We start from the raw sequence: 22,701 nt of genomic DNA on the forward strand, positions 1-22,701 counted from the left end.
AAAATCTAGCTTTGGATCCAGAAGCAGGTGTCAGGGGTCTGACCAAAAGCACTTGGTCCTTTAAATGGTGTCCCTGGTCCTGAAAATGGAGGGTTTAGGCAATCAGAAGATGACTTTGGATACCATGTGGAGGTTCTTGACCCTGAAAATAGGGATTTGGAGGCTAAAAAGAACCCACAGTGGGTCCTAATAATGAGGCTTGGACTGGTGAAAGATCCGAGGGTGGCTGGGGGAAAAGGGTGAGGGCAGCAAAGGGGAACTTGTACCTCCAGGTCAGGCTTTGGAGCCGAAACCTGGGCCTTTGGACTCTGCAGCTCAGGGTCTGGATCCTACAGTGATTCTTTGCTCCCTCCATATACGTGCTTGGACCCGATAAGGAGGCTTTGGACCCTAAAATTCAGGACTCCTCAACAAGCGTGAGGATTTTGGAATGTGAAAGAAGGGGTGTTCCTCTCAAAAAAGGTTTTGTCATTGAAAAAGTCTGCGTTGCATCTTATAATAAAATCGTCCACATTCCCGTCAGCAGCAGCCATTCCTGCGCCACTTAAGTTTGTATTTAGCAATTCATTCCTCTATCGATCTCCATCCTTTTTTTTTTTTTTTTCTTTTTTTCTTTTTTTTAATTGACAAGTTAACCTATTCTGCTAAATCAATGCTTCTTTCGCCCTGTTGTGGGAGTCTTAATATGGGAGTCTCAGTAAAGAAGCTTTCCTCCGCTCCTCCCCCAATTAAACAAACAAAACGGAACAAAAAGACAACAAAGAAACAGCTTTAACTTATATGGCCCCTGAGCGAGCAAATGCTCTTTGTTTATGAGTGAAGCAGAAGCGATGAAGCGGAGCAGGCACACTGTCAACACTGCTGGCCTGGATGGTCAGGAGGGAGGGCTGTCACATTGGACAGCCTAAAAAATGAGTCTGTAAAACACTGAGAAGAGAATTATGTGCAGTTTTGCCTCTCAGCACACCGTCAAGCAAACATTTGGCAGTGCCGTGCCGTGCCGGAGGGGCACCTGGAGCCCGTGCAGGGCTCGCGTGGCTGGGTGCTTGTGACTGGGTGACTGGGTGCTTGCTCGCCACTGCTCCTGCTGAGGCTGCCAGGCGGCCTTCGGGGCTTTTTCTCTGGGCTTTTTCTCTTTGAGCAGGCCCAGGGGGGAGCAGGCATCACCTCAGGAACACGGAACCGGAGGAAAGGCCGAGGGCCTCGCCGCCCTCCCGGCCGCCCGGCGGCGCTCGTCCCGGCGCCTTGCTGCCGGCGGCGCCGTTGCTACGGGGCGCGAACGGGCGGCATGGCGGCGGCCGGGCCGGTGAGGGGCCGGGGCCGGGGCCGGGGGCTCGGGATCCGGCCGGAGGCATCGTGGTGGAGGGCGGGGAGAGTCCCTAGGGCCGCGCCGGGCTGGGGTTGGGTTCAGAGTGGGGATTCCTGGACTTTGGGGGCGGGGGGTGCCGGGGGAGCACAGCGTTTGTGTGTTTTGCATTGCAAAATGTTCGTACCTCTGGCAGGCTTTAATGGGGTGGATGTGGAGCTTGGCTAGCCTGTCATGGAAATAAAACGGTTTTGTTGTGTGAAGATGCTTCATCTATCGTGTCTGAACGTTATTGTCTTCTAGGAAGATCCGTCCCTGGAGAGACACTTCAAAGGCCACAGAGATGCTGTCACTAGCGTGGACTTCAGCCTCAATAAGAAACAGCTGGGTAAATATGCTCTGTGTTCTGATGGCCCAGTAATGAGAGAGTTTCTCTCCTTCAGCTGTGTGAGGAGAGCCTTGGAGGTCCTGAGCGTTAAAATAACTTAGTTTTGTGATGAAGAGATTTGTGGGAGTTTTAGGATGAGTATTTACATGTGCCTTTAAAAATTCTGTAGTTGAACCATGGTGGTGACAAGTTGTGTGCATCCTACTAGAGCTTTAGGATCATCTGCTGTTGCCTACCATTGTGCAGGTGCTTTGTTTTACAATGCAGTGAACATAAAGTAAAACCTTATTTCTCTCTCTTTTTTTTTTTTTTTTTTTTTCCACTGCACAAGTATCTTTCCTCCTCCGTCTTTTATTTCTCCTATTTAGACACTTGCCTGTGTTTACATCAAGGCTTGTTTCCTACCTGCTATTCAGTAACTCACTGTGTATGCTTTCAGTAGGAACTGATAGGGGTTTTGACTCTTGATGAAGCTGTTGGTCCATCTGTGAGAACAGTGCTTTGACTCACGGAGAAGATATATCAGAAATGATTGTATCTGGTAGGCAGTGGGCACAGCAGACAGGAGTAAATAGAAATACAGCAATCTGTTAGGTAGCCATGGGCTGCTTGTAATAAGTTCTGGACCTTGCAACCTGCAGAACACTTGGGAGGTTGCAAGAAAATGAAAATTACTCAAACCCATCTTGGACCATCCTTCTGCTGTTCTCCTCTCCCCTCTCTGATTCTATTTGCATTTCCCTAAAACTTTATCTAGTCAGTGCAGATCTTTGTTTAGTAAGGCTGCTCTGAATGTAACTTAGTGTTGCTTTTCACCGTCTTTCCAGAAGTAGTGCTTGAGCCTTTGCCTCATCCAACTGTGAAAGAGTTACTCTTGATATTTTTTAGTAAATGAGATCAGGTTAGAAGGGGAAGGAATTCTAAGGATTTTTCTTTTTTAGATACTGTTGGGTCAGTGGTGTACTTGACTATTGAGAGATTTTCCTCCCTCCCTCCCTTTGCTGCCCCAAATCAGCCTGCCAAACCTAAAGGACTAAGGTCTTTTTATTCCATTAGATTGTTTGCCCAGTCTGGTTAGGATAGTTATTGCTAACCAGTCCCAAGGAGTATTCGATTAAAATGCTTAATTGAGATGTCAGTGCATTATTTGCCATATATTTTTTATATTAGTCCTGGAAAAGATGTGCTATTTCAACTTAATATTTTTGCCAGACAATGACTTAGTAAAACCATGATTGAAGTTTTAATCTTTTGATACTAGGCTGTATGCTCAATCTACTTTTACACAATTGTCCCCCCTTAAACCTTAGTATCCCTAAGAAAAGGTTTTGCCTGAATCTTTATGAGTTCAACTGTTGTTTTTGTAAGGTTTTTTGTTTCCCTTTAAGGGACATGATTCTGTATGAAAGAGGCATGTATTAATCCTGGATCAATTGCAGGTAAACATTGTCTTTTTGTTGCAGTTGGAATGACTGTGAAGTGAAAGGACATTTCCAGCAAAAGCTATTTGTTGTTTGCCTTAATGCTAATGACCTGGAATCTTCTTGTAATTACGTTACATCCATATCAGAACCTAGCATCAAATTGATATTTTTTTAGGAATATCCTGAGATCTCCCTGCAGATATGTCCTGCTTGGGAAGAGATAGATGCAGCTTGGGTTTGTTGGCAGGCTAAGACATATACTCTGTCCTAGCCTGTGGAAAACCTACAAAGTTTTCTATTATTTAGGCATTAAACTGTTTTGAAGGGCTATTTTTACTGTCGTGGTTTCTGAGACTTGCCATCTAGTATTTTTTCTCTTTGCTAAGGCAATGCTGGCATGTGTTTGCAAGCCAATGCATGACTTTGTATGAATTGCTAATGAAATACAGAGTATGCAATACATCAGTGAAATTTAAAGGATGGTGTGCCTGAGACTGTTGGAAACTGTGATGGTGAACTGTGTGTGAAAGGTGGTTTCATTGTAACTGGAGGAGAATTAATGCAAATTATTTTTCATTTTCTTTTCAATTCAGCAAGTGGCTCAATGGACTCGTGTCTGATGATCTGGAGTATGAGACCTCAGATGAGAGCCTATCGCTTCGTGGGCCACAAAGATGCGGTGATGTGTGTTCAGTTTTCCCCTTCTGGCCACCTAGTAGCTTCAGGATCCAGAGACAAAACAGTCCGTTTGTGGGTTCCCAGTGTGTAAGTATTCCTTACCACCATGTCTCTCTTTATGTTTAACTATGGCTTAGGGTTTTTCCCTGCTTCTTGAGTGCAATTTTTCAGCTCTAGGCCTGAAGAAAGAACCATTTTATGGAGCAGCATGGACAGAGGAGAGGTATTTCAGTCTTGAAATGGCATTGGAAATGAAACTGAAGTCCCTTACAAAGCTTAAAATCAGTATTATTTTCCTATGTTAATATAACAAGTCATTAATGTTACCCATCAGTGGTGAGCTGTTAGATTTTTTTCCTTCCCCCCACCTGTCTGTCTCTTCTAGCAAATCGATCCTTTGCTCCTCTGCCAGTGTTAAGCAAGATGTTTAGACACAAGCTGTGGTCTGGTGATGGAGATACCTTTTCTGTGAGCAGGGTAAAGGTTACTAGCTTGCTAACTAGCTCCCTGAGTAGCTTCAAGTTTGTGGTCTTAAATCCAGGGCAGCAATTCTGCTGATCTCTTTTCCTAATTACACCAACATTTTTGAATTCAATTATTTCATGATCACCATGACCAAGACAGCTACCTACCATTTCATCTCCCCCAAAGGCCTTCTCTGTTCTCAAACAACAGATCCATGAGGGCACCTTTCCCAGTTGGCTCAGTCAGGCCTTGGATGGGAAATTATCTTCAGCATGCTTTAGGAAATTTCCCAGACTCGCTTGTTGCAGCACTATGATAGTCCTACTTCATGTCTGGGAAGTTGAAATCTCCCAGAAGGACAATTAGCGCAAGCTTGTTAAATTTCTCAGAAACTAACATATAAATAGAAAGGACTGGGATGTAATGGGAGAAGTGAACTTCAGTGATGCTATCTCAGTTGTTTAGGGATGTGATCTCTGTGGTCTAAACTTTATCTGTGGTTGTCATGTCAGAAAAGGGACAGCATGGAAAGGAAACTATTGTTACACCAGTTGTGAAATACTTTGGTACATGGTAGATTTAATCTGTGCTTTCTTGGTGTTCTTTGTCAATTTACCTGCTTTAGACACACTTAAAGCAAGAGGCGTCCAGGTTGAGTCAGGTTTGTAACTGTAAGGGTCATTAAAGGGGAAGGAAAAGCTATAGCATCGCCTATTTGTGGGTCAGGAGCTCCTTTTTAAAGAATTGGAAACCTTGTAGTCCTTTTCAAGGGTGATACATTATTGAGTTAATGCTACCCTGCTGTATTGATTTGTTTGGGATTTGTTTTTTTTTGATAAGTCATGTTGACAGAATTTTACAGTTTCATGTTTCTGCTATGAGATTTTATCAGATCTGGAGATGTTTTGTGGTTTTAAACAAAAAGAAAACTTCATAAAGAAATAACCATTGCTGTTCTTTGCCTCCTGGTAAATAAGGATCAAATAAAACTTGGGAGCTCTGACTTTTCTGAAAAGGGAGAGAATGTTTCTGGAAGGCATATAGGATTTTGACTTTCTACGTTTTTGGCTTCAGTAGTGCTACGGAACTCAGCATATAGCAACAGAATGCAGTTTTCCTGAAGCCACAGTACAAAGCTAGGCTATTAGATACCAAAGGAAAAGAGAGTAAAATATGTCTCTCCATCCTCTTCTGTTTGTGAATATTGCACTCTTTGTAGCACAGTATATATTGTGCACATGCGGGACTCTTGGTCCAAAATATTCCTATTGGATCTGAAATATGTTGCACTCTGCCTCATGTTTATTTGCCAGAAAAATACCTCTTTCATTTATTTGGAAACTCTGGAGGAATTAGTGATACCTTGTCTTTTGTCCAGCCTGACTGCATTAATAGTAGCATTACTCAGTGTTGTCCAATGTCAGGCATTCTGCATTTACTCCTGTTGTTTCTCCTGTGATGCTACATCCAGAGCTGTCAGCTGGAGCATGGGCCACTGCAGTAACAGATGTGAGGTGGTTGCTGCCTTCTTGGCACTGTCTACGTGAACTGTGAAGGCACCTTTCTTCTCATCTGCATTGCAGTGAGGGAGTTAGTACAGAATCTCAGCCTCTTCTATAGTGATGTTTCTGTAAATGTTTTAAATAGTTCCGCAAATTAACAGCATCCTTGCCCCTTTCTAGGCCATGTAAGTTGTTTCAAGTTGGATTGGGTTCCAGTATTGAGGTAGAAAACTGATTTTAGCTTTGTGTTCCGTTCAGCTCATGAATTTGTCTGCGGTTGGTCAATGATCTCTCCCTAATGTCAGCATACACAGTTCCCATAGAAATCATAGAAAGGATTCTGTGATCCTAATGGATTGGAAGGGACCTTAAAGACCATCTAATTCCATCCCTCCTGCCATGAGCAGGGACACCACCCACTAGATCAGGTTGCCCAGGCCTCTTCCAGCCTGGTCTTGAACACCTCCAGGGATGGGGCATCCACAGCTTCTCTGGGCAGCCTGTGCTGGTGCCTCACCACCCTCTGCGTGAAGAATTTCCTCCTGATGTTTAATCTAAATCTCCCCTCTTTTAGTTGAAAACCACCGCCCCTTGACCTGAAATAATGGTTAATAGCACTGCATAGCCATACAGAAGCTTCATGTTCTCAGGTATGCAATGTCTTTGCTGTCATGTTGTGCAGTTCTAAAGTGTCCTTTCCTTCTGTGTAGCAAAGGTGAATCTACCGTGTTCAGGGCTCATACAGCAACTGTGAGAAGCGTTCATTTCTCCAGCGATGGCCAGTCCTTGGTTACAGCTTCTGATGACAAAACAGTCAAAGTGTGGACAGTTCACAGGCAGAAGTTTCTGTTCTCACTTAGTCAACACATAAACTGGGTTCGCTGTGCCAGGTAAGTGACTTTCTGGCAAATAGTGATGGTAATTTATCCTTCAGGGTAGAGATTTAGCATCATGGTCTTGTGTAACTATTTAGGATGATTCATATGTGTCCAGTGACTGAAATAAATTGGTAGCGTGCAAAGAAAAATTGGTAACATGCAGAGAAATGCCTTAGATAGCAGTTGTGTACCCATTTTATATTTCTTTAATAACCTTTGTCAAGCAGAGGCTTTATTGCTTAGTTCCATGTTTCACTTCTACCTCCCTTTTGCATCTTGAAGTTACTAAAGAAGGCAAAATGAGAGATTATAGTTACCGCAGCTTAGTTACTTGTCATGCCTCTATTCAAAAATGATCAAGCGTTCTCCTTCCATCATTTGGTTAAGGAGAACATTCCAAGTACATAAAGATAATCATCTGCAAGCATTTTAGTATGTCAGGTTATTCATTGTAGACATTCGCGAGGATCAGCTAATGGTATCTTTATAGTTCCTGTAAATAACAAGCAAGTACAGAAAACGCTGAAAGGGTTGCCATTATAAATACATTATTTCCTTATAACTGTCTCAAAAATTCAGTTTTCCATGATCCATCTCTGTTGTTCTGAAGAATTTTTATGGATATAGTATTAAGGATAAAGCCAATGTCTCTGAAGGTGATTCTTGCATTAGAGTTCATGAAAGTGATAGTGACAGTGACTGACAGAATTACAGATGCCCACAGTACAATAGAAGGAATATTTTTCTGGTATATGTAATGTTTTCCAGTTAGAAACTCAAGTTCTGATCCTGTAATATTTACGCCTCTGAAAGAGGTACATTGATCTTGGTTCTCTTGTAATGAAATTTTTAGCTGAATGATGTACATTCACCTGAGGCATTAGAATGATGAAGCTTCTCCTCTAAGAGCTGCTCCAGTGGGAGTAATCACATTGCTGTTAATACTTGTGGCAAATGTAGGAGTTGTTTTGAATTGGGGTAAAGAAACAACTTGAGATACTCTTCAATTAAAACAGGTAGGACAGGAGATCTTAAGTCAGACTGGAGACTTTCCTGAGGATTATTTTACACGCTTATGGAATTAGGGACGGTTTGGGGAATTATGGGTTGCCTTTTTTCTCAACCTGTCACAGCTGTGTTTTTAGTCTCATTGATGTCTGTGTGACTTCTTGAAGAGTCAGGTGTGTTTATGGATGTGCCCTGACAGCTGGCCAAATCCAGTTGACCGTGTGTACTTTTTGTGTGGGGACACTTCTTAATTGCTGTTACTCTTTTCCTAGATTCTCTCCAGATGGACGCTTGATTGTATCAGCCAGTGATGATAAGACTGTCAAACTGTGGGATAAAACCAGCAGAGAATGTATACATTCCTTCTGTGAGCATGGGGGGTAAGTAACTGCCAGAGCACAGGGACCAGCCCTGTAGTGATGGCTCAACTGGGGTGTGTGGTGACTGTACACCTGTTTTTGTCACAGCAGTCAGAGATTCTTGTCCTCGCAATCATTTCTACCTCCTTAAAAAATGATTAGCACCTATTTCAAAAACAGCAAGCAGCAGACAAGGTGCAAAAAGCTTCCAGAATTGCTTTGATCTTGTTATACATTGTCCAGGTTGGAACATGAAGGGTTATGTTTCAATAACTGTCCAGTATGTCAGGCCTTAAATAATAAGAACAGAGAAACTTATTTTTGAAGATCTTTAAATTATTGTTTTCTTCCAGACTTGTCAAGTGTTTTTTTTTTTTTTTTTTTTTTTTTTTTTTTTTTTTTTTTTAATGGTATTCTGAGTTGAAGAAGTAAATTAAAGTAAAAGTGTGCTGGCGAATTGGTACTTTTGTGCTTTCTTTCATCCTCAGAATGCCAAAGAGTTGCTGAAAAAAAACCCTGTTCTATTCAGTTGTGGAATCAGGGATTTTTTTTCATACAAAATGATGAGCTGCAGCAAAAGTTAATTTGTCCAGAAATACAAAATGAGTCTTTAGAGTACTGAGGTGGGACTCTGCCTAGCTTCTTGCTGTATCGAAAATTCAAGTACAAATTTATGTTCTTTCCAGGTAACAAACAATTATATTAAGACAAATTCAGGCAGCATTATTTTTTTCTAGTAAGTTCAGTAAGCACAGTAGTAAATTCAGTAAGTTGTATCTCAAAATTAGTTAAGAATAATAAAGGGCAGGGGGGGAGAATCTGTGTTCCATTCTTGCATATGCCAATCTAGAAATCCTGTTAATTTAGTAAAGGGCATGTGTTATGCAGACCTTTACACTTTAAAATATTCCACAACTGGATCCATCAAATTTCCAGAGGCTTGTATCTACAGCTCCTACACACAGATGTTATGCAAAACTTTGAAGACAGGTGTGCTTAGATATGGTCCTGCAGTCTGCTTGGGGTTATAAGTAAGGTCTTGAGAGAAGTTTGCCAGTATGAATTTTTACATTTTCTCCTTTCTTTAATGTTCAGTGCATCACGATATAGTTTCTCTTCTTGAAAATACCTTTCTGATCTTCAGCAAGAATTAAATATAAACAGTTGGATTTAACTGCAATTTACAGGTTTGTGAATCATGTGGATTTTCATCCCAGTGGTACATGCATTGCTGCAGCTGGTACAGATAACACAGTGAAGGTGTGGGATGTTAGGATGAATAGACTTCTTCAACATTATCAAGGCAAGTTAAGATCTTTGAAAAACCTGACCATTCCATGTTTTAATATGGATTGCTCTGAAGCCCCAGCACTCTCTCTCCTCACCTGCTGTTTTTCCAGAAGGGCATTGGCTTAGCTGTACTCAGGGAAGCCTTTCTTCACCAAACCTCATGCTTTGCTTTGTATTAGCTCCAAGACTGATTCCTGCAAATTGATGAGAGATGCCTCTGTTCTGATTTTTCCTTTTCTGCCCACCATAAAAAAAAGGCAAAAAAGCCCCAGAACTGAAATTGTCTCATATTGTAGGTGTGCATAGGTGTTACTTGCAATTCCACTTGGCTTTTATTTACTGTTCTTGAGGAAATAAAGTGCAGTAGAAAGAATGTGGCCTTTGCCATCAAGTAAGTCTGTGAGAGAAATCCAGTGCATTCCAGCAAAGCAAAAATTTAAGTTTTTCATGAGAAAATTATGGAAAGTTAACAAAAGAAGGAAAATGAAAATCAATACATTGCAGTTCTAGACCATGATACATGTTTACAGTTCCTTCTCTGGTATCTCCTTTTGGTTTTCATCTTCCAGAGTTGTTTTTGACCTTGTTACACCTTTAACAGGCTAGTTTGTCCTTGGAGTAGCTTTATATTTAGGAGTCTAGTTTTTTGTTGTTTTTTAATCCTTACTTTCAAAATGGCATCTCCTCCTATTGCCTGTTCTTGTCAAACTGATCAGTGTGGCCATTAGTAGGGAAAGTAGGTCCTTTCCGATTCCTGCAAGCTCAGCAATCCATACGTTCTGAAGCACTGTCGTCAATACAAATACTGCATCGAACTTAATTTTGTTAGCTTTTGTGAGGACCACTTCTGGCACGCAATAGTCAAGCAGATCGAAAACAGGGGACTGGAGCTCAGTATTCTGTTCTTTCTGCAATCCACGCCAGATAGCGTCAGTTCCTGCTGCTACAGCCTCACAGGTGAATGCCAGGCAGAAAAGGCAAAATAGTAAAACATTTTTGCAGTTGATTTCTGCTAACTTCACAAATTAAAAGGCAAAAACTGAACTTTAAATTGAAACAGTTGGACCTCCTGACTTTATTTAACTGATTGTTGTTCAAAGTGCTTTTGTCTCTGTATCCCTTTACTCACAGGTCAATGAAAGAATTTACATAGTCTTTCAGTGAAGGCTCCTCAGTTTCCATTACAATAGAAAGGCAGAGAAAGTGTTATCGTGGCTTAAGGAGCAGGGCGCTCCTTCTTGTGTTCCTTCAGTGACCTGTGTAAGACAGACTCGTCTTGTGCATAAGAGTAGTGGGAGTTACTCATCTCAGAGCAAACACGGACAATTTGCAGAGAAGTCACTAACATTGTGAAAGTCCTCTGGATTCCGTGAAAGAGTACCTAAAAGCTTTGCAAAAAGAAGTTGGTGAGGATTAGGAACAGTCTGCACATTTTGGAATCCTTTAGTAATTTTGCTGTGTGTAGTGGGCTGTTCTTTGCACATAGATGAAAACCATTATGGTCATCTAATCAAACCTTTAAGCACTGATAGCGACACCACCATTATTGAAACAGTTCTCTTCTTGGGTTAAAAAAAAAATGCAGGCACAGGAATAAGGAATATGATCATATCCTGGCTTCTGAACTGAAGGTTGTCCTCTCAAGTGTGTTGCCCCTGTAAAGTCAGGTCAAATGGGTGTTGAACTCTTTCAACTTTAAACCTGCTTCAGTTTCTTGAACTCTCATGTAACATTATTTTTATTTTATTTATTCAGTTATTCTTACGGACAATCACTTCTGATTCTGATAATTAACAAATGTAGTGGAAATTAACAAATGTAGAGGACATAAAGCCTTTTGAGGGCTGTTGTTTCAAGTCGTCGTAATTGTACCTTGTACTGGCCACATACCAGCAATGAATCCATGAGGTGGATTGATAATGGGCTGGATGGCAGAGCCCAGAGGGTTGTGCTCAGTGGTGCGGAGTCTAGCTGAAGGCCTGTAGTTAGCTGTGTCCCCCAGGGGTCAGTACTGGCTCCACTATTGTTCAACTTATGCAGCAATGACCTGGACAGTGGACGGAGTGCACCCTCAGCAAGTTTGCTGACGACACGAAGCTGGGAAGAGTGGCTGATACCGCAGAGAGCTGTGCTGCCATGCAGAGGGACCTCGACAGGCTGCAGGGTCGGGCCAGGAGGAACCTCATCAAGTTCAATAAGGGCAAGTGCAGGGTCCTGCACCTGGGGAAGGAATAATCCCAAGCACCAGGAGAGGCTGGGGCCCTCTCTGAGGGCAGAGAGGGACCTGGGAGTCTTGGTGGACAGCAGGCTGACCGTGAGCCAGCAACGTGCCCTTGTGGCCAAGAAGGCCACCAGTATTGCCACCAGTGTTGCCAGCAGGCCAAGAGAGGTAGTCTTCCCCCTCTGCTCTGCCCTGGTGAGGCCCCACCTGGAGCACTGTGTGCAGTTCTGGGCTCCCCAGGACAAGAGGGACACAGAACTACTGGAGTGAGCCCAGAGGAGGGCTACGAAGATGATGAGAGGACTGGATTAGGTGTTGTACAAGGACAGGTGGAGAGAGCTGGGCGTGTTTAGCTTGGAGAAGAGGAGACTGAGGGGAGACCTCATCCGTGTGTACCAGTATCTGAGGGGAGGGTGTCAAGATGCTGGAGCCGGTCTCTTTTCGGTTGTGCCCAGCGACAGGACAAGAAGCGATGGGCACAAACTGAAGCACAGGAGGTTCCAACTGAATATGAGAGGGCAATTCTTTACTGGGAGGGTGACAGAGCACCAGGACAGGGTGCCCAGAGAGGCTGTGGAGTCTCCTTCTCTGGAGATCTTCAAAACCCACCTGGCTGCCATCCTGCGCAATGTGCTCTAGGTGATCCTGCTTGGCAGGGAGTTGAACTAGATGGTCTTTGGAGGTCCCTTCCAAACCTCGGCCATTCTGTGATTCTGTGAATGCTGAAGTGTGATTCTTTGTGTAGTAAGTATTGTTAACTTGTGACCTTTATCAATACTTGGAAGTGCTTTCTGAAGTCTTGCTGCTAAAATAGGTGCCATGTTCAAACACCCACATAGTGTCAGACTGCCCTTCAACCTACTTTATCAGCTTCTCAGCAGTGGCAAGATCTGCTGTGCATGTTTCCAGCCACAGCATAGCTTGGCTCAGTAATGACCTCTTCTTGCTTTCCACTTACTGCTATTAAATTTTCCAAGTCTAATGTGGTTCAGGTTTGACTGCCAGGTTTATTTCTGTCTTGGAATTGTATATTTCCCCTATAACCCACCCTTTCTGTATTTTAGTCTGACACTCTTGCTATTGAAGCGATTTTTTCCTGCTGCGTTGTTTTTAACAGCTACAGCGTAAGTTCTAATCATGTACTAAATTTTGAGCTAGAAATAGCCATAAAAGCCAAAGAAATCTAAATCGGCAGTGGTAGTTGTATGCAGGCACTTCATGCACTTGCGGCTTCAAGCTGGTGCATTTGTAACATGGAATGGAGATGTGTTTGCAGACTCTGCCCTGTAAGGTTTTATGCACATGCCTGCTGGCTGAATCTGATTTAGTTTTGTGGCTGTCCCACTAGAGGGCATCTCTTGCCTCTGTATGGGCTCACGCTGCCTGATTTCAAGGGAATCCATTTTAAAGATGAAATTGCTTTGAGGAGTTAGTAGATCAGTGTCCCTGCCACTGGCTCTTGCATGTTACAGCTTGGTTGTTTTCTAAAACTGATGTCTTTTAGCTATGTTGCTCCCGTTAGCAGAGCTTGTTCCTACTGTAACATTTGTAAAGGGAAGTTGGAAGTAGAATGCAAACTGTAAAACTCCTTGTATGGTGTGTTTTTTTAGCAAAGTAAAGGATCTCTGGTCCCATTTACTGTATAGGAGAGTAGACGATGCTTTATTCGCTCCTCTAGTTGATGCTAACTATTTTTGTACAGCAAATAACCACATAGTTAAAATGGTCAGTATTTATTCCCTAAAGATTTTGCTTCCTATGCAAGTGAGATGCCCTGCACACAACTTGTGGCTGCGGAAACAGCTTTAACCTGCTTTGCCATTGCTGTTTCAAAAGAGCAATTGACCTGTGTCTACGCTTCAGACAGAGCTGGGCGATGGGCATCAGTCTCTGGGACTGTGGCTGTCTCAAGTACATGCCTTTTTTTCCTTTTTTTTTCTGCCTGCTGGTTACTGAGGTGTCACTACTGTGCAGCCAGTGCCTGTATTGCAAGGCTCAAGACAGTTATGTTCAGCCCCTCAGTAGGTTGGCATGACTCAATTTTCAGCAGCTGACCTGTGCAGGTAATGCCTGAGCCCAGTAGCAGTCCCTTACCTGGCCGTTATTTTTCTAGGGCTTGGCTGGTGGAAGGGCAGGTTTGTGGCAGTGGGAGACACTTCCTTGTGCTGTGCCTGGTCTATCGGTGAAATAAATGAAATTCTGAATTTTGAATAAATGAAATTTTGGTTTGGTGGAAGGAAGATGAAGTTTTCTCTGAGCTGATGGCAGCCAAGAACTGCTTGGGCACAGAAGCTGTGACTGCTTACACGGCCACAGCCTGTGTGAGTTCTTGCCATTGTGAAAAGTTTTTTGGCAAAGCCAGAAATACTTAATTCACTGTCTGGAGCTTGGAGGTTGTATCTTTATCTTAATCAGTTTCTGGTGTGATTCCTTATAGGACTCACTTTACTTGACAAAATATGAACTTGCCTGCATCTGAATATAGACAGTAAAGGGCTGAGCAATGTTATAAATTACTCAGAATAAAATTTTCAAAGGAGTGTGTTTAAGTGCTCTTTAAGGATAAAAAGCTCAATATGTACTTTTTCTCTTATATAAGGGTGGGAGGGATACTGGGAGACCTGCTGGGACACCTTGTTTGTTACAGGCAATATTCACCTTCAGGAATAACTGATGAGAAGTTACATGTGTTGAGTTAAGGTTTTTTGTTTGTTTCCTTTTTTTTTTTTAAACTATCTGGGAGGATATTTCCTAAGAACTGAAGCTGAAGTATCTAGTGTTTGAGAGTTTGAAAAGTAGATATGTTCTATGCAGGGGAAGGGGGGAATAGGTGGTGCTAGTGTCTTTAAAATTGTATTTTGGGTGAGTATCTTTAGCAGGCAGTTTGGATATGAAAAGTAGACCTGACTTAAGAAAACATAAGTTTAGTGTGGGGCTTGTCAAGGGAGGCTGCGTTAGTAGTAGTAGATTCAAGATGGAACATTTGGAGGGCGTTCAGTATAATTAAGAACAAATGGAGAGTTAAAATGCTCTTGAAGCATAGCTTTACTGTTCTATGTCACATAAGCCATGCATATGTGAAGTACTGCATGTTCTTACAGATAAATAAGCACAATAGCTTATTTTGTGAAAGGTGTTTTTTTAGGGGGGAGTGGGGAAGTCCTACATGTGATAGATGTTTAATGTTCTATTGAATATAAAAGTGTAGTTTGACTGTCCTCCTAGAGCATTTTCTTTAGCATTCTCTGTCACAAAATCATATAGTTCACTTGTGCACGTAGTTACATTTTAGGGCTACACTTGAAGCTTTTGTAGTCTTACATCTTTTAGAAGAATGGGAAAGCTTCCTTTCTCATTTCAGCAAAGTTATACCTATCTCTACAAGAATTTGAATACTGCCCTTGTTCTCCACTGCTTTGAAGATTTTTGTGGCATGTTTCCCCCATGATAATTTTCCTGTTAAACTTTGTAACAGAAAATTGGAATGTGTTTGTACTTTATTTTATTCTTTTGCCTTGGGCTTATGTAAACTGGTCTGGGTGATTATTTGTGTACATTTTTTCTATCCTTAGTGCACAATGCTGTGGTAAACAGTCTTTCCTTTCACCCCTCTGGAAATTACCTGGTTACTGCTTCCAATGATTCAACTCTTAAAATTCTGGACTTGCTGGAAGGAAGACTTCTGTATACTCTTCATGGTCACCAGGTGAGGAAAAGCCTTTCATACAGTGACATACAAACCCACAATGTACTGAGCAAATCTGTGCTCGAGCCTTAGATTTCATCCTTCATATCCAAAAATCTTTTGAAAACTTCCTTGCTTATTAAAATAATAACAGTGATAATAATGAAAACCTTTGAGGTCAGTGTTTCGGAGGGAAGGCATATGAGGAGGAAAGGAGATAAGGCAGGAGTGGAGAGGATAAGGAAACGAGACAGACAGGGAGCTTCAGCACTGAGGATGCAAGCCTAGGACTGAAGGGACACATCAGTGCTGTGCTCCAGACTCTAACCCTGTCGTGTAGTCTCTGTACTCAGACTGTCTCCTTCTCTAAAGAGGTGCAAACAGCACTTGGCCTTCTGATGTGTTGTGAACATAAATGCTGTTTGTCTGACAGGACACTTGCAAACAGTAGTGGTAACATGGAGGAGATGCATTTTGGGATGTTATTTGGGCACACGTTTCCATTTTGGTAGTTGACTGAATTAAATAATTGAAGGTGATAAATGCTGCTGGCTGGGTAAGTTTAACTGATTGGCCTATTAGTATTATGCTGCTGGATGTGTTGCTTGTTAGGTTTATTATATGAATGCTTGGAGCTCTCTTTTAAAATGGTAAATGGAAATAAATAACCTAATTTCATTGCCCATATTAAGTGGGGCTCAAAGTCATGAAAAAGCAAACCTGTTTTAAAGATTCCCTTTCTAAAGGGACAAAGAACAGACATTCCTAATCTACCTGTCCCTCTGTTATTATTGAGGCTGTTTTGAGCCATCAGTACTAGCTGGGGAAAATCACAGCCTCAAGCTGTTGGAGGCATGGTTCTGGTCAATAATGGCATATGTGTAAGCTGCAAAATTGCTAATTCTGGCTTCTTGTGGCTTCATGTTTAGTGATTGCATTGTCTGATACCTAAAAAAAAGTTGAAGTTGTTCTTGAACTTCTCTCTTACAGTGTATTAGTAAACTTCTCTTCTTTTTCATGATCTTAATGAGTAAAAGTAACAGTCTCATACTTAAAACTCTACTTCAAGACAAGATCTGATAAAACTGACCAAAGGGTTTAAATGCTCAAAAGAATGAGACAAAGATACAAAGAAGATAATAAATACTGAGTATCCCAACACATAAGCCTCATCTGCATAAAACTTTCTTATTTTCAAAACTAGACTGTGTAGACAGGGCTGCAAGGCTTTTACCTGTTGTCCTAATCTCATTTTCATATTTGTCCCTTGCATTAGTTGGTTATGCAAGTGCTTAGGAGGTAGCTTTCTGGAAAAGGATAAGTCTGGAGGGACAGTGGATCTTGATACCTTTAATTCTTCTCTTAGAAAGTGATGTGGCTGGTTATTGTTTGGTTAGAGGCTGAACCTGCTTTCCATTCCTTCCTCCCTTCTAAACCTCTCACAGAGTGCAGTTGCACAAAAAATTGCTTTGAGAATCTGAAATCGATTTTGGTGATGAAAGTGTTCAGAATTAGGCAGTAGGAAATCCCTTTAGACTGATGCTCTACTGAACTCAGCACTTCTGCAAAATAACAGTTTATTGAGTTGTCTGTTCAGATGTAGGGTTAAAGCTCATTCTTGTTCCCCACACTGTTTCCTATCAGTGAGATAACCAGGAGAGAGTGCCAGATGTTACCAAGCTGACATTGGAAGCACTGTGACAGCAGCCCAGCTGAGGGGTTGTTGCCATTTTAGGATTATATCTCTGTTAGTCTGGAAACAAGTAGAGTTATAAAAGTGGCTGGCAGTGCTTTCTGGTCTTCTTTCAGGGTATTACATTAAGGTGAGGTGGGTATAGAACCAGTCCTGGCATTGCCCTGTGGGCTGGCATTCACTCTGCTGATATGTGCTGTATTGCTGTGGGGGTTTTAATGCCTAATTTTGTAGATAAATCTTTTCCACTTAAAGCTTGTGATAAACTTTGCTTTGTTCACAGTAACCAACCCGCGGGGACAACGTGCAGTGCTTTCATCAGAAGCTACTGGGGTAGATTCCTCTGCTGGCTGCTTCTCTAGCCTGCTCCTCTGGCATATAACTGGGGGCTATGTGATACTCAGGGCTTTTTCCTCCAAGCTCACCGTGATTTCTGCCAGTATCTGAAAGTGGCTAAAAATGAAGTGGGGGTGGATTTTTCTGGTCATTAAGTAGATTTGCCTTTTTAAGCGAGGGTTGTGGGTTAGTCACCAAATGAACAGCCTGTTCTGAAGACATTCTTGAGTTGTGACTTTGTGTGGGTGACTGTGTTGGTCCTTAGTTCTTATTCTGACAGCTGACTGCTGTTATGTTGTTCTGGGAAGGCTGCATGCAAGCGGACACTTGAAGGAAAAAGTCTTAAGGTTCTTTAGACATACTCTGACGCAACTGCTGGAGCGCCAGGATTTTGTTACCAGCTGATTAGCTGTAGTTTACACAGGGAGGATTGCCAAGTTTACATTGCTGTCTTTTAAAATTGTAATGGGGCTGGCCGTGGTGTAGCAGAAGGATCATTAGAGATGGGAGCTTGCAGCTTGGAGCTGACATCTTGCAGCTGTGGAATATCATTCTGAACTGTGCTGCATATTTTAGTTCTGGAGTGCTTGGGGCTGTGAAGTACTATTGCCTAAGCCCATACAGATGAGGCACGGGGTTGGTATGTAAGTCCACCTCTGGTACTGAATCATCGTGGAGGAGCAGAATGTTTGGGGGGTGTAAGTCACCTCTGGATAGTTGCTGGAAAAGAGCAAGTATGTATACGGTGCTGTCTGCCTTTTGGGAAGGTTTGATTGGAGCTTTTCCAGACGACTTCTGTAGTGGAATGGATGGAAGTTCTTGGTAAATATTTAGAAAACATCTGCATGGTTGTATTTATAAATAGGAAGCCAGAAAATGCAAAGTTACAGTTCTCCGAGCAACCTTAACTTGGACCATGAAGTAGCTGCATTCTGCCTACCTGGGTGGCATAAGTGCTCTCTGCTTTGCTGGTTAACTTAAGGGCAAGATCTTCTGAGCAGGTGGTTTTGTTTTGTTTTGTTTTTTTAACTGAAGCTTTCAGGAAATGAAAAGCTGCTGGAGATGCAATTCCAAGGTGCCAGTACGTTGGGGAAGCAGGACTGTTTTTCCCCGTGCTAAGCTGTAGCACACCTAACTTGTGGTGGAGGAAGGCTCTCATTGCCATTACCACCTCCATCCTTTGTCCTTTTCTCCTTAATTCTCTTTCCCTCTCCCTTTCTCTCCTTTGTGCTGTCACCATCGTTGTGCAGTTTCCAGGAATCCACTTTTCTGTAGCTAAACTTTTTTTTTCCCCCTCTTGTTCTTAGCGTGTGGAATGCAGATTCTTTCCATGCCCCCTATCTTTTGCCACCCTGTACCCACTTGGGGACAATACTCTGCTCTGCACCTCCTGATTTGCCAGTATATATTACCATCTCCTCTCTCCATGTTGTCTTTGGGATATCCATGCTGTTTGTAAAAGACAACAAGCATCCCTGGCTTTTATAACTTTTTTTCTCCATTTTTTTTCCTAGCTCATCTCTTTAAGATTTGGATTTTCCTGTCTGATGCTTCTTCTGCAGGATATGTATTGCATCCTGTACCAGGCTGTGAAATACCTGTGTTAGATGTCACCTTTTATTACCTTTACTGCCCCTTCTGCTTCTTCCTGGCTCTGCCTTCCTACCTGAATTCAGCTTTCTTCTCCAGACCCATCTTTCACCTTTTCCATGGGTCTTCGTAGCTGGGTGTTCCTTGCTGCACGCAAGTTTATCATTAAACATGAGGTTTTTGCTCAGTGCTCTCTCCTTACTAGAAGGCCTGTTAATTTGAATCAGCCTTCAATGAACTCTCTTCTCTGATCTCTGCTGATGACACCAATAAGATGGTCAACATTTCATCTTGGACCCTCTATGCTGTTTGATGCTCAAATGCATTTATCTGTTTTCTCACCCATTCCTGGCGTTTTCCTAGTTGTCCTGATCACTTTTTCCATCTCCTGCTCCTCTACCCATTGTCCTTTGCAGGTCCATCTGTTTGCCGTCTTTCTCCCGTGCTGTAGAGCTGTTGAAAGCAATGTGAGCAGTGGCAATGACTGCCCTGTTTATTTTTCATTCCTTGAACTGATTATCTCATGCCTGGGATTCCAGCATGCATTTAGCTGCCTCTGATCTGCTCCTCAGACCTCATCACCATTCACATCTCCTTTTTCCTCATTGCATTAGTTCATTTGTTCCAAGAGAGTTTGAATGAATGTACTGGGTAGTACATTCCCTCTTTTCCCTGTGGCAGCTGGAGAAGCAGCTCTCCTTGAATTAAGTTACTCACTTCCCCCAGTTATGCCTTGTACCCACTCTTGGCATCTCCCTTAATCTATCTGGCTCTTGTCTGGTATGCATTATTTTCTCCCAGATTAAAAAAATAATAACAAGATTAAATAATTCTGCCAGCATTGTTGACCCCACTTGTCTCTCCAACCACCTCTCTGCTATTCCTTTCATCTTGAAGAACATGCATCATTAAATTTCTTTCCTCTGGTTTAATCCTGGACCTGTTCCAGCCTGGCTCTTTTTCCTTGTTACTCTAAAGCCAAAATCTTAGCTCTGCTCATAGCTGAAGCTCAGAAGTCTGTCCTCTCTTGACTTAAATTGATAGTGTTGGCCCTGCTGTTCTTGAAGTCATGTGTCCCCTTTCCTTTACTGGTTCTACTGGGGAGGAAAAGCTTTCAAGAGGGCTTTTTCTTTGATTGTGTGTACCCATTTACCTCTGTTCTGCGTGTGGGTATGACTCTCTGCTCCACGCTTATTTCCATTTCTCCAAACCAAACTCCTGGCCTCTTTCTTCAGTATTTCTTTAGTGATCTGTTATTTAGCTTCACTTTTTGAAAGCTTTTGTTTTCAGGGATGCTCGTCCTGGTGTGTCTTGTCATGCTTTTGTCAATTGTTACAGATGCTACCATCATCCTGCCAGTCATTCAGAGCTGTAATCTGTGTCCTGCCTTTGGATACCATCCCTTTAGACAATGCAGGCAGACTACATTAAAGCCATTCAGAATAATTCAGAGTATCTTTTCTCAAAGCTGCACTTTGTTTTGCATAAGCTGGTCAAGATGGATTGCTAGAGCAATAAATGACATGTGATCATTAGCCCCGATCTGTAGGAAATGGGAGAACACAAAGGTGGGAAAAGAAAAAGTACTTGCTGTCTCTTGGGGGTGGTCTGCACATAAATTAGATTGTGTAAGATGCTGTGCCTGCCCTTTCATACCAATGGAGGCAGCTGAAAGTAGGATGGCACCTGGAGCTTCAGCTACCATGCTATGGCTGTCTCATCTTGCCCAAATCTTGTTCATTGGGATCTTGTCTGCAAAGGACTAGGTTTGATCCCGTTATCATTCCTTTTGTATGGCTTTCTCTTATTTTCTTCTTTCTTTTTTTTTTTTTCCATGTAAGAGTGTGTGTTTCCAGGTTTCTCTGCTGCATCCATTGTGTGAGATGTTTGTTCCTTTCAAGGCTCCCTGGGGTTTGTCTCTACCCTTCCTGGTGCTGCTCCCTTACTGGAGGAGATGAGTTGAATATTGATTGGTGGTGATGTTCTTCCCACTCAACAATTCCAGTGAATGACTTTTTGCTCTTTGTACTTTTCCTCAGGCTTCCTTCAGTTCTCTCCCAGTATCACCAAAATCTATTATTTCAAACTCTGAGGTGCACAAAAAGCTGACAGTTTTCATGTTGTGGTGTCCTGAGGACAAAATAAAAATGTTTTCTACTGCTGCTTTGGTGTCTTGGTATCAGCAATGGGAGCTCCTAAACCTTAAGGGCATTACGAGAAGGTTGCACCCCACATGTTCTAGCTGCATGGGAAATAAGCCTAAAATTCTTCCTACAGCTTGGCTAGAGGAATACGCAACTGCTGCTTTTTGTCATTTTTAATGCAGACAGTAAGTTCAAAGGAAAAAAAATCTGAAGTAAGCTTTAAATTCTTCAGTCTCCAGCCACGTACCTGTTGTCCAGGACTGCATCACAACTATATTGTATCTCCACCATGCTTACCTGGAATGAATGCAAGCTGGGCTATGCCTAATCACTGGCTTTTTTACTATGCGTGACTTTTTCACGTTTGTTTAAAAAGTTGATTTAAAAGAGTATTTAACAGTTTAAATATTTGGCAAATTATTATTTGCATGTTGCTATAGCAAACCTGTTATATCTGGGGGGATTGCTGCAAGTACTTGTATCAAAAAGACTTTTCACGTAGTTTATGTCAGCAAATCTGGAGAGGGTGTTGTGTCTATCGACTTGTTTGTTCCTCTTCTTTCAACTTAGAAAGGCACATTCAGCCTTTGATATCAGTTTCTATTTTGGGAGGAATGTGTTCTGCTCTACTTCCTTTTTTCTTTTTTTTAACCCCCCCTTCAGAATGGCATGACTTTGGAGTCAGTTCAGTGCCTGTTTTGATGTGATTTTTATTGTGCAAAATTTTGACTAAATGCACTGAAATAGGTAGACTGATTAAAAAACAATTCACAAATATACTACTTTTTTTCCAGTGTTCTACACTTTGTCCTGTTCCTGAACATTTTGTCTTAGGCAAGGTCTTGAATGTTTTTTTTCCCTCTTGACCCTTTCTGGTTTATTAGTTAGAGCTCAACTTCTTTATTTCCAGGGGCCAATTCTTTAAAATACAGCGTATGATACCCTGACAGTGCACCAACAGCATAAATTGTTCCCTTCTGCTACATTTCCCACTTCATTCAAAAAACTTTATCTTTGAGCAGTATTGACCCCTGTGCAGTTCTCTGGCTATGTCCTTGTTCTGCTTCCTCGCCTCTCGTTTTTCCACTTACTTTAGAGATTCTGCATTCCTGGTGTGGTCAGAGAGCTGAATGGTTGGAGGAAGTGGGTGGGAGAAGGCACCAGAAACAAGTTTTGTCTTGGCTGCGTGATGGCAGTCTCTTGTTGGAAATACCTGCAGTATTTAAGCTTGATCATCCAAGACAGCATTGGTTACACTAATGATTGTGCATGCACTTTGAAATTGCTGCTACAAAATCAATTCTGGCAAGATGTCTCCAGAACGAGATCTTCCTAATGGAAGGCTTCAAGAACTTTTTGAAATTACTTGAGGTGAAATGACAATATAGAATTACCTTAGTGGCTTTTTAAGGAGGCTAAAACTCTTCACACCAGGCACGAACACATTGAGACATAGTATTACTGGCATTATCTTGTGCCAGCACATTTGAAGGCACAGTGGACTGTAGGGCAGACGATGCAATGACAGTTGGGCATTTGTCCTGAATGTAATCATTACGTATTTGTCAAACTTCAGGATTTATAGTGATGCATTTGTTCTTCTTAGTATTTTTTTTTTTAAGTAAAGAATAAAGGGAAATCAGAAATAAGCTGGATCTGGGATTCCTGTGCAATGCCCTTTGGGAAGATGTGAACTCTTATTAGAACAGTTCATCCTTGTAACTTGATGTAGAG

General features: G+C 42.1%; 1 protein-coding gene across 1 annotated transcript in view; it reads left to right on the forward strand.

Annotated features, from left to right (window-relative positions):
- The first annotated feature begins 1,274 nt into the window (after nt 1–1,274).
- POC1A (POC1 centriolar protein A) overlaps nt 1,275–22,701 on the forward strand; it is a 54,854-nt gene continuing 33,427 nt past the window's right edge. The window contains exons 1-7 of the mRNA XM_032194445.1: nt 1,275–1,306; nt 1,610–1,694; nt 3,712–3,883; nt 6,474–6,653; nt 7,922–8,029; nt 9,196–9,311; nt 15,092–15,225. Coding sequence (XP_032050336.1) covers nt 1,289–1,306; nt 1,610–1,694; nt 3,712–3,883; nt 6,474–6,653; nt 7,922–8,029; nt 9,196–9,311; nt 15,092–15,225 — 813 coding nt within the window. The 5' untranslated portion in view covers nt 1,275–1,288. The remainder of the gene's footprint in view (nt 1,307–1,609; nt 1,695–3,711; nt 3,884–6,473; nt 6,654–7,921; nt 8,030–9,195; nt 9,312–15,091; nt 15,226–22,701) is intronic.

This window comes from Aythya fuligula, chromosome 10 (genome assembly GCF_009819795.1).
Source record: "Aythya fuligula isolate bAytFul2 chromosome 10, bAytFul2.pri, whole genome shotgun sequence".
Classification (NCBI taxonomy): Eukaryota; Metazoa; Chordata; class Aves; order Anseriformes; family Anatidae; genus Aythya; species Aythya fuligula.